The 14411-nt window shown below is 25.8% G+C and overlaps 1 protein-coding gene across 10 annotated transcripts in view; it reads right to left on the bottom strand.

Moving 5' to 3' along the window:
- LOC111619738 (suppressor of lurcher protein 1-like) overlaps positions 1-14411 on the bottom strand; it is a 115825-nt gene that overhangs the window by 16630 nt on the left and 84784 nt on the right. For all 10 annotated transcript variants that reach the window (XR_002755810.1, XM_023361543.1, XM_023361541.1 and 7 more), the window contains 6 exons: positions 11187-11416; positions 11059-11106; positions 4955-5141; positions 1827-2017; positions 1663-1701; positions 1170-1338 (listed from right to left, as the gene is read on the bottom strand). Coding sequence is in view for 9 of the 10 variants with exons in the window: in XM_023361543.1 (XP_023217311.1) it covers positions 1170-1338; positions 1663-1701; positions 1827-2017; positions 4955-5141; positions 11059-11106; positions 11187-11416 (864 nt within the window). In the remaining variant the exon portion in view is untranslated. The remainder of the gene's footprint in view (positions 1-1169; positions 1339-1662; positions 1702-1826; positions 2018-4954; positions 5142-11058; positions 11107-11186; positions 11417-14411) is intronic.

Here is a 14411-nt window from a genome sequence, read left to right as displayed (position 1 = left end):
AGTAACGCCATCTGTTGGTTATAAAACACAATTATGATTGCATAAATTTTAACATGATTAAAAACTCCAATAATATAATTTTCATATAATATAATGAATTCATCAGGTACTTTCTTATCGGGACGAATATAATTAATATAAATGCAATATTCGTCCGATCTGATTTATATCAAATAATATAGTATTATTAAACAAATATTAATTAGATTTGTATTTATGTCAAAATAAAAACTGTGCTTTTGCAATATAAATGTCATATTAGAAGAATATTTAGGCTAAATTATAGCTATAAAATCTTATACTAGATGAAAAACTTGGGAAAATGATATTACGAAAGAACATTAAGCAAAAATTAATTCGTATTTTAATTAGTGTTAATAAGGAAAAATAATATATATATTACAGCTAAATTAGGATATCTTCGAAGTTAGTAAGCGCATTATACCGATAAAGATCGATAATGTTTTCAATAAAGGACATTTACAAGGATGAACACAATGCTTCTAGAATAGGGTATGTTGCAATTCTATATGCAAAACTTTATTATTTCTGAATTATAGACAATTCTATAACTGAAATTTAGCGCTGTATAAAAAAAGAAAATTGATATTTATAATGACTTAAATAATTTTTTATTAGCAGCATTATTTTCTTATAATGAAAATGCAAATTAATTTTTTATAACATTTTTTATATCTTCAATATGCGAGTAGTGTGGTTAACGAGATAAAAAAAAAAAAGAAATTTAGATATTTTATCCTTAATTATAATTCTTTTACAGAAGAAGGAAATTCTTAGAATGTTTTAATGCCTTTTAGTGTGAAAGGAATTGCGTTTTTACCAGGAGAATGACCCGGTTCGAATGACGCTCAGGATGTTTAGATTAGATCTTCATACGGCAACACGAACGTGTTAAGGGTATCACACGGTACAAAGTCGTTCAGTAAGACCATTCACTGAATGAGTTCACACTACGTGACGCCCTCAAAACTTTCGTGTAAACTACGAATTATTTGAGACTAAGTAACCATGGCAGATTCTACCTTTTTACCTTATAGAAAACATCTTATTGCTGAAAGGGAATATCGAACAATGAACAAAAAGTTTTAGTATTATATATATTGATCTGTTTCCATAAAAAAAAAACAATATCAAATTTTTATACTCACGGAGGTATGCCATCCACGTCAAAATACGCAAAAGTAATATGAACTTTTTCTTTCGCTTGCCCATAAAAGAAATAATGGCATTCAGTGTCTCTAGGGTAGTATCCTGGCCAATTAGGAGTTGTAAACGTACCGTTAGAGCGTTCTGTACTATTAAAGATGAAACCACACACTAAAAATTTAAACATATTTTTGTTAGACTTTACGGATGTATTTTTATAGTTTTCGTATATATAAATATGTTTTTCTTTATACATATATGCAATGGCGTAACTAAGATTTTTCTCGGAGGATGATGCGGAAGAATGATATAAAAAGTACAATCAGAATAACTGAAGAAAAAGTTAAGCGTACCATAAATTACCGTTTATTTATAAACAATTTTATCATTATTTATTTATTTTTATAATTTTTATTCCTGAAGTCTCTTCAACACTCACAGCATCTGCATAAGTACGTCACAGTTATATGAAATTAATTATATAAAAATATTTACCAGATTGCGAATCTTGTTTGAAACCTGTTATTCCGAAATCTGTAAATAAATATTATTTTTCTCTTTATTAATAATTTAAACGGAAGTAATAAATGATTCAAAATATATTTCACACAAAAAATATTGGAAACGGATTTATTTAATAATAAAATATTTAAATTTACTTGTTACAAATCTGTATATTGCTCTAAATCCTTTTACATCCGGAGACGAATGTATGGATCGAAATTCTACAATCATCGAAGCTCCATTAGACATCAACTGGGCAGGAAGATCCTTACCACAGAAATTATCTACTCTTTCTTTTTGTCCATTAATTGTTATAAAGACCATAACTGCATCAACTGAATCGCAACTAAAAGAGAAAAATATATATTTTGTAATTAATATAAATTCTTGTCATAAAATTTCGATATTTAAATTTTATTACAGTCAAATTATAAAGGGCAATTATTTTCAGCTGTTTCAGTTTCTGAAATATTGAATAATTATCTAAAGACATCTGTTGAGTATTTAGCCAAGAGCGGATGAACGAAAATGTAGTTTTAGTAATTATCTTATAAATAATTAACATAAATTCGGTTTTCTAATCTTATGAAATACGCCATTTTGTTATACGTTTAAATACTTGTCGGTGTGCCAAATATATTAAACCGAATGATTTTAAATCACCTTTAAAAGTATTTAATCTTAGAGAAAAACGAGAGAGAGAGAGAATGCGTGTCTTACATAAATATTAAAGAAAAAAATCTCTTTGAAATTCAATTTTTCAATTCCTTAGAAAGATTACGAGTTAAATTTGATAACGGAGCTGTCAAAAAGATTCGTCAAATACTACTAAAGGATTCTGAGATATCTAAAGATATTCCCATAACTGTCCTATTTATGTGAATCATTTTTCACGCCTATATACAACACACTGCCTATTTCGCTTTTTCGAACTCAATGGGTAATAAATTAAGGAATTTTGAAGGAGTGTAAAGTGTGGAATGGAAAATTAATTACTATATCAAATATTAAAGAAGTAATTATAAATTTTACATGATTCAATGAATGATTCTTATTTTAGTTTAAATGTTTTATGCAAAATAATTGTTTGGGTGTTATAAATAAAATAATTTTTATATTTACTCATTTATAAAATATCAATTTAATGCATTACACTTTAATCTATTATTTTGCAAAGTTAATAAATAATATACTAAAATATCATTTTTATCTGATAAATCTATAGGTAAAATTCTGAAAAATATAGTTTACAGTCTATTATCAAATGATTACACTAAGCATTTTAAAACCTATCATTTATAAATAAAACTGTTTTGTGTACTTTATTTAAGAAAAACTACTGTAATTTTATTCTAATGTAACCTATTCTAACAAACTAATTCCTAAACTAAGAAATACATACATATATACTCCACCTGTTTTAAATCTATAGACAGATATTCTTTTAAACCCTTTAATATTTGGGGTGAATGTATAGATCTAAATTCTTAATTATCAAAGATAAATTAGACATTATTTTAACCATTATAATCTTTCTAAACGTCTGAAATTTAAACCTATTAGTTTAAATACTACACCTTTGGAATAATTAATTGAAAAGAAATTCATTTTTTAATAGTATGAGTGTTGAATAAATTTTAAAATAATAATTATGCAGATTATGAGTTAAAATATGATTTTATACGCATTTTTCCCCCTCTTTATGAGATAAATTTCGAAACAAGTGTTATGCGCTGTAAGCAATATCCTACTGATATGGAGCAAATGTCATTTAACTTAGGTCTTAGCAGCTGATTAATGTTATTAAAAAATGGTTATTTAATTTTTTCTTCATATTTAATATGATTTTGTAAGATCTTAAAGTATATTGTTTGATCATTGAAACATGAAGGTAGAGTTTTCATTCAACTATTATTTTGAGTAATTCCAATTTTATATTTCAAGAAACGACTAAGCCATCACCTAGACTTTCTAGATAAGTTATAAATTATATAAAGTATCAAATCAATTATTTTGAACAAAGTATTAATTTTCAGTTTAAAAAAATGAACGTTCCAAAAAAAAGTTTTTCTAATCTTTATAAGGAGAATAGAGAATAAAATCAAAAGTAGATAATAAAAGAAAGTAGAAAGATTTATCGATATAAAATAAATGAACACAATATTACAAAGGAAGGAAAAAAAAGCGAGAAGATATTTACAGGAAATCAGATTTTTATAAAAGCTTCATTGAGAAAAGTGATATTCTCTGCAACTGTATCAAGTGTCTCTGACCTTTAACAATTTATCTTTGGACTTTAATATTTGAAAATACGTTCATTCTAATGATTATTCTTTTAAAAAATGTTAAGAATTTTGTTGTTTAAATCAAATTCTTAACACTTCATTAATTAAACAATAATTAAAAATACTTCATTAATTAACGAATGATTAAAATATTTCATTAAAATTACTATTTAATTACTTATTTTGAAATATAATAATAATTTTTGAATGTGTATACATTTAATGTGAAATTATTAATGTAAAATGCCAGATATTTCTAAAAATAAACGAAAATATAAATATAAACAAAGTAATTGAAATTAATTATGATACATTTTTGAAAATCTAAATACAATTTAAAAAAGCAAAACTAAAAGACGAAAAGACTTTAGAAATGCCATTATCTGTTTACTTTAATTGAATGTTTTCGAAGAGTTAAATTCTATAATGGCTTTTATGTAATAGAATTTTAGATAATTTGAGAGTTGTAATTTAATTAAAATAAGATTACAATATCATTAACTTAATTACAGTTTCAAATATTAACAATAGCATAATTGAAAATATATTTATTTAGAACTGAAAAGTAATCCTTTATAATTGAATGACTTATATAGGCCTATATTTATTCACATATAAATATAGACAAATTGCTAATTGTCATTTAGCTAATTTAAAATAGAGCAAGTCGAAGAATTTAGAAGTAGAATAAATGTGTACGATAATATCTAATCAAATTTAAATCAAAATATTTAATGTTGAACTGCCTATTATATGTAATTTTGGTGTCTTTCTCCCTGTATATAAACTGAACTGTTTCCTTCTTGTTATCTATTGACCACCCAAGAACTTACTTCATATAATTGAAACTTGATTTTAGGGTCACTGATAAAAATGTTTGCTATTTCTTCTACAATTATTTATATACTTAGGTGCAATGTTTATGATATATTTAACTTAATAAGCATTTAAATTATTAGGAATATGTTTACTTAAGGAATCAAAGTACTTATACTTACTCTTTTGATGGTTCATGGGACATATGTAAATCGAAATCCGTAAAAAAAATCTGTACTCTTTCTTTTCCTCTTCCCATAAAGTGATAAGTGCAGTGGATGTGCATTGGATATGGCTCGGGATAGTTGGGACTAGTAAAGGTTCCATTTTTAGTAACGTCACTGGTTATACGTTGATCACAGCTGGTTGCTACATAAAAAAAGTCAAAATATGAGTAGAGTTTAATGATTTATGTCATAAAAAGACATTTTGTCTTGGGAAAAAATCGATTATAAAATATGTAACTAACAAAAGATAATTAATATAAAATGTACAGAATAATAAACGTTATATTTTGTAAAAGATTATCAAATAAACCTTATATAACTTTGAAAAATTAATTTATTTTTATTTTTAATTCAGAAATAAATAATTCATTTATGACCTAACAATGCTGGTTTCCATCTTATATATATTGTGAAATGTTTTTCGAATTACAATTCAGAATATATATATAAAAAAAAAGAAAGGATGATTATTTTTTAAACTGTAAAATTGAAAACAGACCAAATATTTAATACAAAAAAAAATCAGATTAATTTATAATCATAGCTAAAATTAAATAAAAAAGAAACAAATTATAAGCAGAAATTGAGTTTTATTATTTCTTTCTTTTTAAATCTTAATTTATTTCAATATTTTAATATAAAAATCTGCTATTGTATTTGGATATTCCCATAGTAACTGAGTATCTGTTCTATTGTTTACAGCAACAAAAATTTAGAAACTATAACATGTCTTTTTTTTTTTTATAGTAAACCTTCAAATCTATATCAAAATATGTCGAATAGGAATCTCGAAAAGTATATTTTATTTCAACAAGTTTGCTCAACTAACCAATTAAAAGCTTTCTGATGTTGTAAGCGATCGATAACTCGCAAGTCGCATGTTTGTAATGAACTACTGGTTATAAATATAACTCATCCGGACTAATTGAATTCCTTAATGAAAGGTTAAAAAAAAACAATAATAAATTAAATTATATAATATTGATGAAATTCACATAAACAGAATAATTAAATCAAAAATTATGCTTATTTATGGGATGCTCAAAAAATAAATTGCGTGAAAATTTAGCATAAAATTCATTAAAATAAATAAATGTGATAATAAAAGACGAAGGAAGTTGTGAATAAATAAATGAAATCTTTAATCTGAAATACAAACATAGTTATTTTTATTACTGAAATGTTAATTTCATGGGAAGAACATGGCTTTCTTTAACTCCTGTTACTTGAATAAAGTTATCTAATTAATTAATTAAATGTCTTTTTTTAATTTAATTTAATGAGATTAAATAAATCAAATAAAACAATAGATTATTATTTAAATTAAACTTCTTTAAATTCTGTTTTAGTATAAAAAATGTTTCAAGGTAAAAAATAAAATAAAATAAAATAAACGTATTTATCCAACAGAATTTGAATAACAATAGAATTATAAACAGAGAAAAGCGTTTGTTTGAAGCTTTTTATTTAGTTTATTGTTAGAAAAATTACACTGTAGTCAAGTACAGATGAATAATTTAAAAATAGATGTCCTATAATAAAATTTATTCATTCAAAATTTAATTACCATTAAAAATATTCGTATTAATTGGATTAAACTATGACATGATGTAGATTAAATACATTTTTTCTTATTTCTGTACTTTGATTAATTATGTTTATCGAATATCTATCAAAATTTCTTTTCTTTCGTTTCTTTTTCTTTATTTTATAACCTTTATATTTAAGTTAATCGAGTTTTATAGGTATCAACTCTTCGATAATCATACTGTATTTAAATAAATGATTAATATAATCCTTAACTGTAAAGAAGATTACGAAAATACGATAAAAATAATGCAACTTATCCTTATTGTTTTTTAAAACAAAATGTTTTTAAATTTACAAAAATAAAAAAAATATCTGATAATTCTCCACTAATCTATCAATTTATCTCCTATAAATATTTTTAATGGATACTTTTAATGAGTAAACTGTAAATTAGTTTTGCTTGAAACGTTAAGAATTAACGTAAATAATAATATAAAATTTAGAAAAGCATTCTAACTTAGTTATAAGTTAAGAAAAAGGATGTTCAAAAGCCAATAAAGCCAAAAGAATTATAAGGTAAAAACTAAAATTAATAGATATTTACTGTAAAAAATTCAAANAAAAAAAAAAAACTAAGTACCGTGAACTATAAATAGCATCACTTCTATGAAAACAATGATAATCCTTTTAAAGAAATTTAATATCGCTGTATCTTTTTGAGACAATTTAAAATAATCATATCGTGAATAAAATAAATATATATATATATTTAGAAAGAGATAATTAAGAATTTACGTATTAAGTTAAGAAAGAATAATGAACTCGCTTCTAAAACGTATTTTGAACTGGCAGGAAAACACTAGAAAGAGACTACATCACAATGGGTTCGAAAACAGTTACTGACTCGCTAGAGTCGTTAGGGAATGGAGAAAAAGAAAAGAAATAGCTAAAAGAAATAAAAATGTCTCCAGATAATGGCGCTACCGAACTGAAAAGGTTAACCCAATTTACCAAAATGCTGCAGTGTTTTTTCTTTTCTTCTTATTCGCAATATCCGTAATTAATTTAGATGTACGGATACTACAATAGGAATATTGAATTTTTAAAATCATATTCTGTGAATATTGATCAAGTGTAAAAGTAAAATTAAGAAAGCATTCTAAAAACTACTCTTCTATTTTTGTGTACGCGTGTGTGTATAGCGTACAAATCTGAATTATAATAGAAATATTTGATGCATCTCCATCAAGAAATGGTAGCAGATGGTGCAAACGTTCAATTGACCCAAAGATAGATGGTCCGAGCCGATAACAATGTTAACATTGTGTTGCCTATTGTCGGAAAAGGCGACAACAGATCGATCGAATCACTTAATTTGCAACAATGTCTGCGCTTTTATCACGAAAAATGCATGCATTATAATCAAAAATTTATCCAGAATTGCAGAAAGACAAGGAGAAAGTCTCCAGAAAGTACGAAAAAAATTGAATAAATATGTTGTTTACCTTCTCATAAAAAAAAAGATTCAAAATAACTCCTAGTCAGGCAAGCGAGAAGTGAAACAGAATCGATTAATAAACTTTTATTCGAATTTAGAATATTAATAAGAAAAGTAATAAAACTCTTTCACGCTGCAGTGAGCGATTAAACCGAGAACAAATCTTAAAAAATTACTCCTTTGTGAGATAAAAAAAAAGTGAAACAAAATTAATTTCTTACTTGATTCTTAAACCTTAGAAATATTTGGATAACTTCCAATTTCACTTACAAAATTCGGATAACAGCAAAAGGAAATTTTGAAAAAAGTGGTGAAAATTATAGATCCCAAGAAAATTCAATGACCCAATCACAAATTTAAAGAAAAGTGAAGAAACATCATACCGAGGAAACTCCTAATCTACTTTTCGATATGATATCCGCTGAGTGATTTGATTCAGTCGAAAACTGGGTCGAATCCTTTCTGGATATCCCAGACAAGACGGAAGTCCTCGCAACAAAAAAGAATAAAAAAGAAAAAAAAAGAATGATTGATCAGAAAATGTTCGATACAAACTTCGGGATGAAATCCGAACGGAAGAACGAATAATAATAAAAAAAATACACACATATTTGGGTTAAAACACAACAAAAATTCAATTTTATCGTCGTTTTTTATTATTTATTTATTTATTACAAACCCAATTTTTTTCTGTAGAAACTCTAATCTCATTTTTTAAAAATAAAATTAAAAAAAAAAATTCAAACTAGATGATTTTCGGTAATATAAATTAAACTAAATGGAATTTTTTAAAAGAATTCTAATTCTAGATAAATTAAATTGTTAATTTTCCTGTTTTGTAAACCGAATTAATATCTGAATTTTTCATTGATGATGTCAGACAGGTGAGGTAGCTATTTGAGTAAATCCACACTCACCAAAATCCGAAGATCTGTCCCAAGCGCTGACGACGAGGGCCAGAAAGAGAAAACTAAGCAGGATTCTCAGCATGGTCTGGACAGTCAACCAAGTCAGCACCATATTACAGCATCGAGAGTCCCGTCCACTGAAGACTGGCATAGAGATGAGCATGCGTGCTGAACGTTATTGATCCATCTCATCTTTACTTTTTCCATCCGTTTGGAATGTGCTGATTTCGGAACCTCTTTGTCATCCGAGCTTATGTCATTTGATTTAATTTTTCTTTCATTTTATTCATTTTTTTATTTATATAATCGTATTAAGAATAATCACCATCCCATATCAAATTTTCATTTGCATTCGATTATTGTGATTAAATTAACTATAATCTCCTTGCAGCAGATAGATTGCCATGCATCCTCTTACGAGTCATTCGTGAGAGAGGAGCATTTATCTTAGATTTTCTTCTATGATAGCATTGCTCTACTTCTAAGAAAGTTATTATCCATTTTCTGCCGAGTAAATTCGGCAAATTATAACAAAAATGACTGCAGGTGGTCCTCGCGCCAGAATAGATTTAAAAGTAAAGTAGAAAGAATGATAAATAATAAAATTAATGCTTGAAAAAACGAAGAACGAAAAAAATAACTAGGCAAGAATTCAATCTTATCAGGAAAAAAAATGGAAGAAAAAATTATTTCAATTATTATGCTGGAGGCATTTAATCTGCAGCATGAATACGATTTCTTTAAGTAAAGAAATAAAAGTTTTATGAAAATTATTTATTTTTTTTTTTAGCATATTTCATTATAACTTATTATTTTAAAATTATATATTAACAGAATATTATCATATATAATAATATAGATTTTTTTTTTACAAAAAGTGTGCCTGACAGAATTTGAATGTTGAATCTATAAAACGATAAAATAATAATTTTTTTACTTTAATAATACATTGAAAGATTTTTTTTATAAATTTTTCTTGACATACGGTCCAATATAAATTTGAGTTTCATTAGTTTTTGATCGATTATCAATATTTCTATGATAAAATCTTGCTTAATATAAAATTTAAATCAAACTATTGAGTGAAAAACTGAATACACTTTAACTTGGCAGAGAAGTTGCGAATTATTATGCAAAAAAAAAAGAAAAAATGTAAAACGTGAAAGTTTTTTTTAACATTTATATCCGAGAAGTTACGTAAAATTATTTAAAAAAAATGTTGCAAATTATAATTAAACGAGAATATTTTTGAATAAATTCAAACGTTGACAACTTAGGCCATTTCAGTTTTATTCTCGGTGTAATTCTAAATTACGTAAGAAATTTATGAGACTAACAAGATCATGTGACATCGGAAAAGAGGAAACGATTAGCAATTCTGCTGCATTAATAAATCTCTGATTTAGAAAAGTACTTATTTGTAATCATTTATAATTAACTTTTATCTTGTAATAAAAGTTAATTATAAAATATTACAAATGAATCTATTATTATTTATTATTTTTGTAATTATACTAAAAAATAATTTGATGTACAGTACTGTACAATACGTACGAATCAATTCGAATAAAAATGTACTATTGTAGTACAGTAGATCACTTTGTAAAGACGTTTTAATTTAAGTAATAATTCACCTTCAAAATAAGATGAAATTTAGTATATTATATTTCAAATATTCTATACATTGATATGCATTTCAAAACCTTGATGTTGTCCAGATGGCTTATTCCATAAATTATATTATGTATATGCGATGCGTTACACGAGAAAGAACGTGACGCGATTGATATTCTAGATGAAAATACGAACAATTTCCATTTCATATTTTGAATCGTTTAAAAAATCAGTTTATGTTATCGCATGAACATACATTTCTTCTCCACATAAAAACACTTTCTTTATACCGAGTTCATTATTTTCAATGAATAAATTAATTGATTAAAAATGCATCTATGTCGGGAGTAGTCTTTGTCGTGTATGATTTAAATACAGTCTATATAAAAAAGAAATGATTTTAAAAGTTTTAGTGTAAATCTAAGCATCGATATTTGCTTACAGCGACAATTTTTCCACATGATTTATGATACACTATACAGATTTTTATACATGAAAATAGGCATTACCTGGTAGTACTGTTGTCGTGTGATACTCCAAAGTTCTTCTTACTGATTCTGCAAGAAAAAATAAAATAAAATAAAATTTAGACAGACAATTTAAAAAATACGTGCACGAAGAAATAAGCAAATTTTACCAATGGATGGCACATCGACATAAGAAACTACGGTACTTTCATCTTCGAAAGTATAAACTCCTTTAAAACCTTGTCCTGGGAAATGACTTCTGCTGAGAAACTCTATAAACATATCCGAACCCGTAGATACATATTCTACAAATGTGTTTGTGTTGCACAATTCCCCTATTACTAGACAATTGTTGTCTTCTCCATCGTATACCATAATGACATCGGGACTGTTCAGACAACTATTTAAAAAGAATAAATAAAAATAAACATCTTGTTATATTATAAATGATGATAAATTATTACGAAGTATCGAAAATTATTAATTGATGATTTTAATTGTCTATAATTGTAGATTATTAGTGATCATGTTATTAACAAATGAATTATTCATGAATAATTCAGAATTTCCATCCAAACTTTTCATAATTATACATATCATTTGCATGAAACTCGATTCTGAAAATAAACATTGTACATGCAGAATGTAATAGATCCTATGTTATCATTAGCACAACACAAAGGATTAATTAACTACAATAGTTTTTCTAAAGTAATTAGATTATGAGCTTATAAATAATTAATAATATGTATTTCAAATATATCAAAATTAAAATAAATAAATATAAACTTCTTATTTATTTATTTTAACTTTTCACAAATACAAACATACAAAAATATATAAAATTTCATATCTATGTGCATATTATATATGAAATTTTATTTAGTTTGTATTTTGTTTGTTCAAATACTTTAAAAACAAACAAAAAAGAAAGGAAAAAAGGAAAATTTTTCAAAATTTAATATAAAATCTGTTTAAAAATTACAAATATAACCCAAAAAATAAGTTTCAACTAAAAATTTAAAATTAAGATCAAAAGATATTTCTACTAAAAAATGTATAAACGTGTGGGCTATTCTTAACTATTTAATGATGGCCACTCCACTTGGTAATTGCACTTTTATTTTTGTATTCTTTTCATTCTACAAGTACTAAGAAGACCGGTCCATTATATTTTCAGTCAAATCCACAATGAATCGGACATATTGTGAGGATTGGTGCCAAAATTCCTTAGCGGATAGATTCGAACCTGGGGCTGTATTCTGATCGTTCGTTCTTGTCTTTGAGAGGCAATGGGTGCGTTGCCTGATAAAACGGCTAAGGCAAGCCTGGATAAGCGGAGCCAATGACATAATTCGTTTCAAATGAATCATATTGTTGATTAATTATGAATAAATTTTTAACTTATCACTGATCTGCTTGTGACGTAATACTGTCTCACGAAGACGAAAAACAATACTCAGAATACAGTGCCTTTCAGAGTGATAAGGCCTTTACTACCTTAGCCATTCGATCTTCCATTTTATGTTTTAAATATTCTTTTACAACCCTACACTCAATTTACTATCAAGATCTCATATAAGGAGTGCAGCTAAAAATATAGAAAGGAGCAACTAAAAAATCTAGCAACGAGTTGTTTAACTTTCCCGGCAACATTTAAAACTGTACGTGCGGTGCCATCTATTATGATATTTTATTTTTAAAAACTTTATATATTTTTTATTATTATAAAATGGCAGAAAGCTTAATTTTGAGGTTAGTAAAAGGGAAGAATATACTGTACTTTATTACGTTACTAAATATTTGAAAATTACGAGTTATACGGTTTAAATTTGTATTTACATGGAATCAGTCAAGTATCTTTACACTTACATATGAACAAATCTTAATTATTAAAAAAAAAAAAAAAAATGGATATTAACAGCAATTGCTCCCTTGCATCCCTGGCTGCTCTACTGTTGCAAACTAAGACATTTGGTTTATCGCGTAAAATGGTAAATATGTTTTCCGTTTATTTTTGTTTATATCTAAATTATTCCAAATTATGAATACCGAAATAAAAAATTTGGACTGTTATATATTTTCAACAGCAAATACAGAAATTCAAGAAGAATAAGAATTACATGAATATGAAGTATATAAATGTGTTTTGCATTTCTTCTTATAGTTTTATAATAGCCTATAATTAGATCAAATAGAACTAAATTTTATAATGCTATTGTAGACATATGCTTGAGTAAATTTTAGTATATGAGTCATTTCCAAAGAATTCTAGAAATTCTTGAATAACTTTTGACTTAATAAGAGAGAACTTTCTTAAATTTTGAAATTTATGCCAGTTCAAATAAGTGAAAACTTAATAGAAATTAAACTTAATGATTTCAGATCATTTAAGACAGATTCTGACATTTTTTCTTATTGACTTTTGTTATTGCTCACAGATTGCAAAGGGGGATTAACGGATAAAAGCGAAATACCGTCTAACAATAGTGTCCAATAATGATAGAACATAATAGGAATAACAAATTATTTAACGTCAAAAAAGGAAAATTAGAGATTAGAGAATTGGATTTAGGGCACTGCACTACTAAAAGACAATTTTAAATGAAAAACTAATTCGTTTCAAACTAAGAATTAAATTTAGAAATTGGTAAATATATAATAAACTGCAATTAATGTTAGTTTAACTTCCTCTGAAAAATTAAGTGTAAGTTATTTAAAACAAAATTCGAGATCACTGTATTGAAAAATATTAAAGTGCGTAAGTGTAATATTATTTCAATGACTACTCACTTTTAAGTTTTTCTTTCTAATAATTTCTGAAGATATAAATTATAAAATTCAAAAATATTTAAGCAAAAAATTAATTATTTAATTATTATTAAAAATGAATTCATCAAAATGAATTCATCAATCTATGTTTAATAATCAATTCTTCGACTTTATTTTAATAATACGGGTCGATTCTTTCTAGGAAACCCACACATTCTCCAAGAACTATTTTATTGCATTGTATTTTCCTATGAAAATTTACACGCACCTAACTTAAAGTTTGCAAAACAAGACCTTCCTAAAGTAATGTTGAAAATGGCCCCAAGCACTTTTGTACGCGAGACTGAAAATTTGCGAAAACATTTGCTAATGTGATGGCATTTGGTAATGTGGTGATGGCAGCAAACTCCCACCGTATCGTATCTTTGAGTGCTTCAATTGTTCCAGTTTATTGTTGTAAACTCGCTCCTTAAAAGTTCTTCAAAAGTTATTGAGGAACTTTTGTGTTTTATAACGAGAAAATCACTGTACAGTAATAAAATACAAACATTTATGTTTAATGAATAACATAAAAAACTTTAATAACACTTCATTATTGAAGGAGATTGCAGCTTCCATTATTT

The sequence above is a fragment of the Centruroides sculpturatus genome, unplaced genomic scaffold (assembly GCF_000671375.1).
Source record: "Centruroides sculpturatus isolate CEXI.00-Female unplaced genomic scaffold, Cexi_2.0 scaffold88, whole genome shotgun sequence".
Classification (NCBI taxonomy): Eukaryota; Metazoa; Arthropoda; class Arachnida; order Scorpiones; family Buthidae; genus Centruroides; species Centruroides sculpturatus.
The sequence above is the reverse complement of the archived record's forward strand: the minus strand, read 5'-3'. Positions and strand labels throughout refer to the sequence as shown.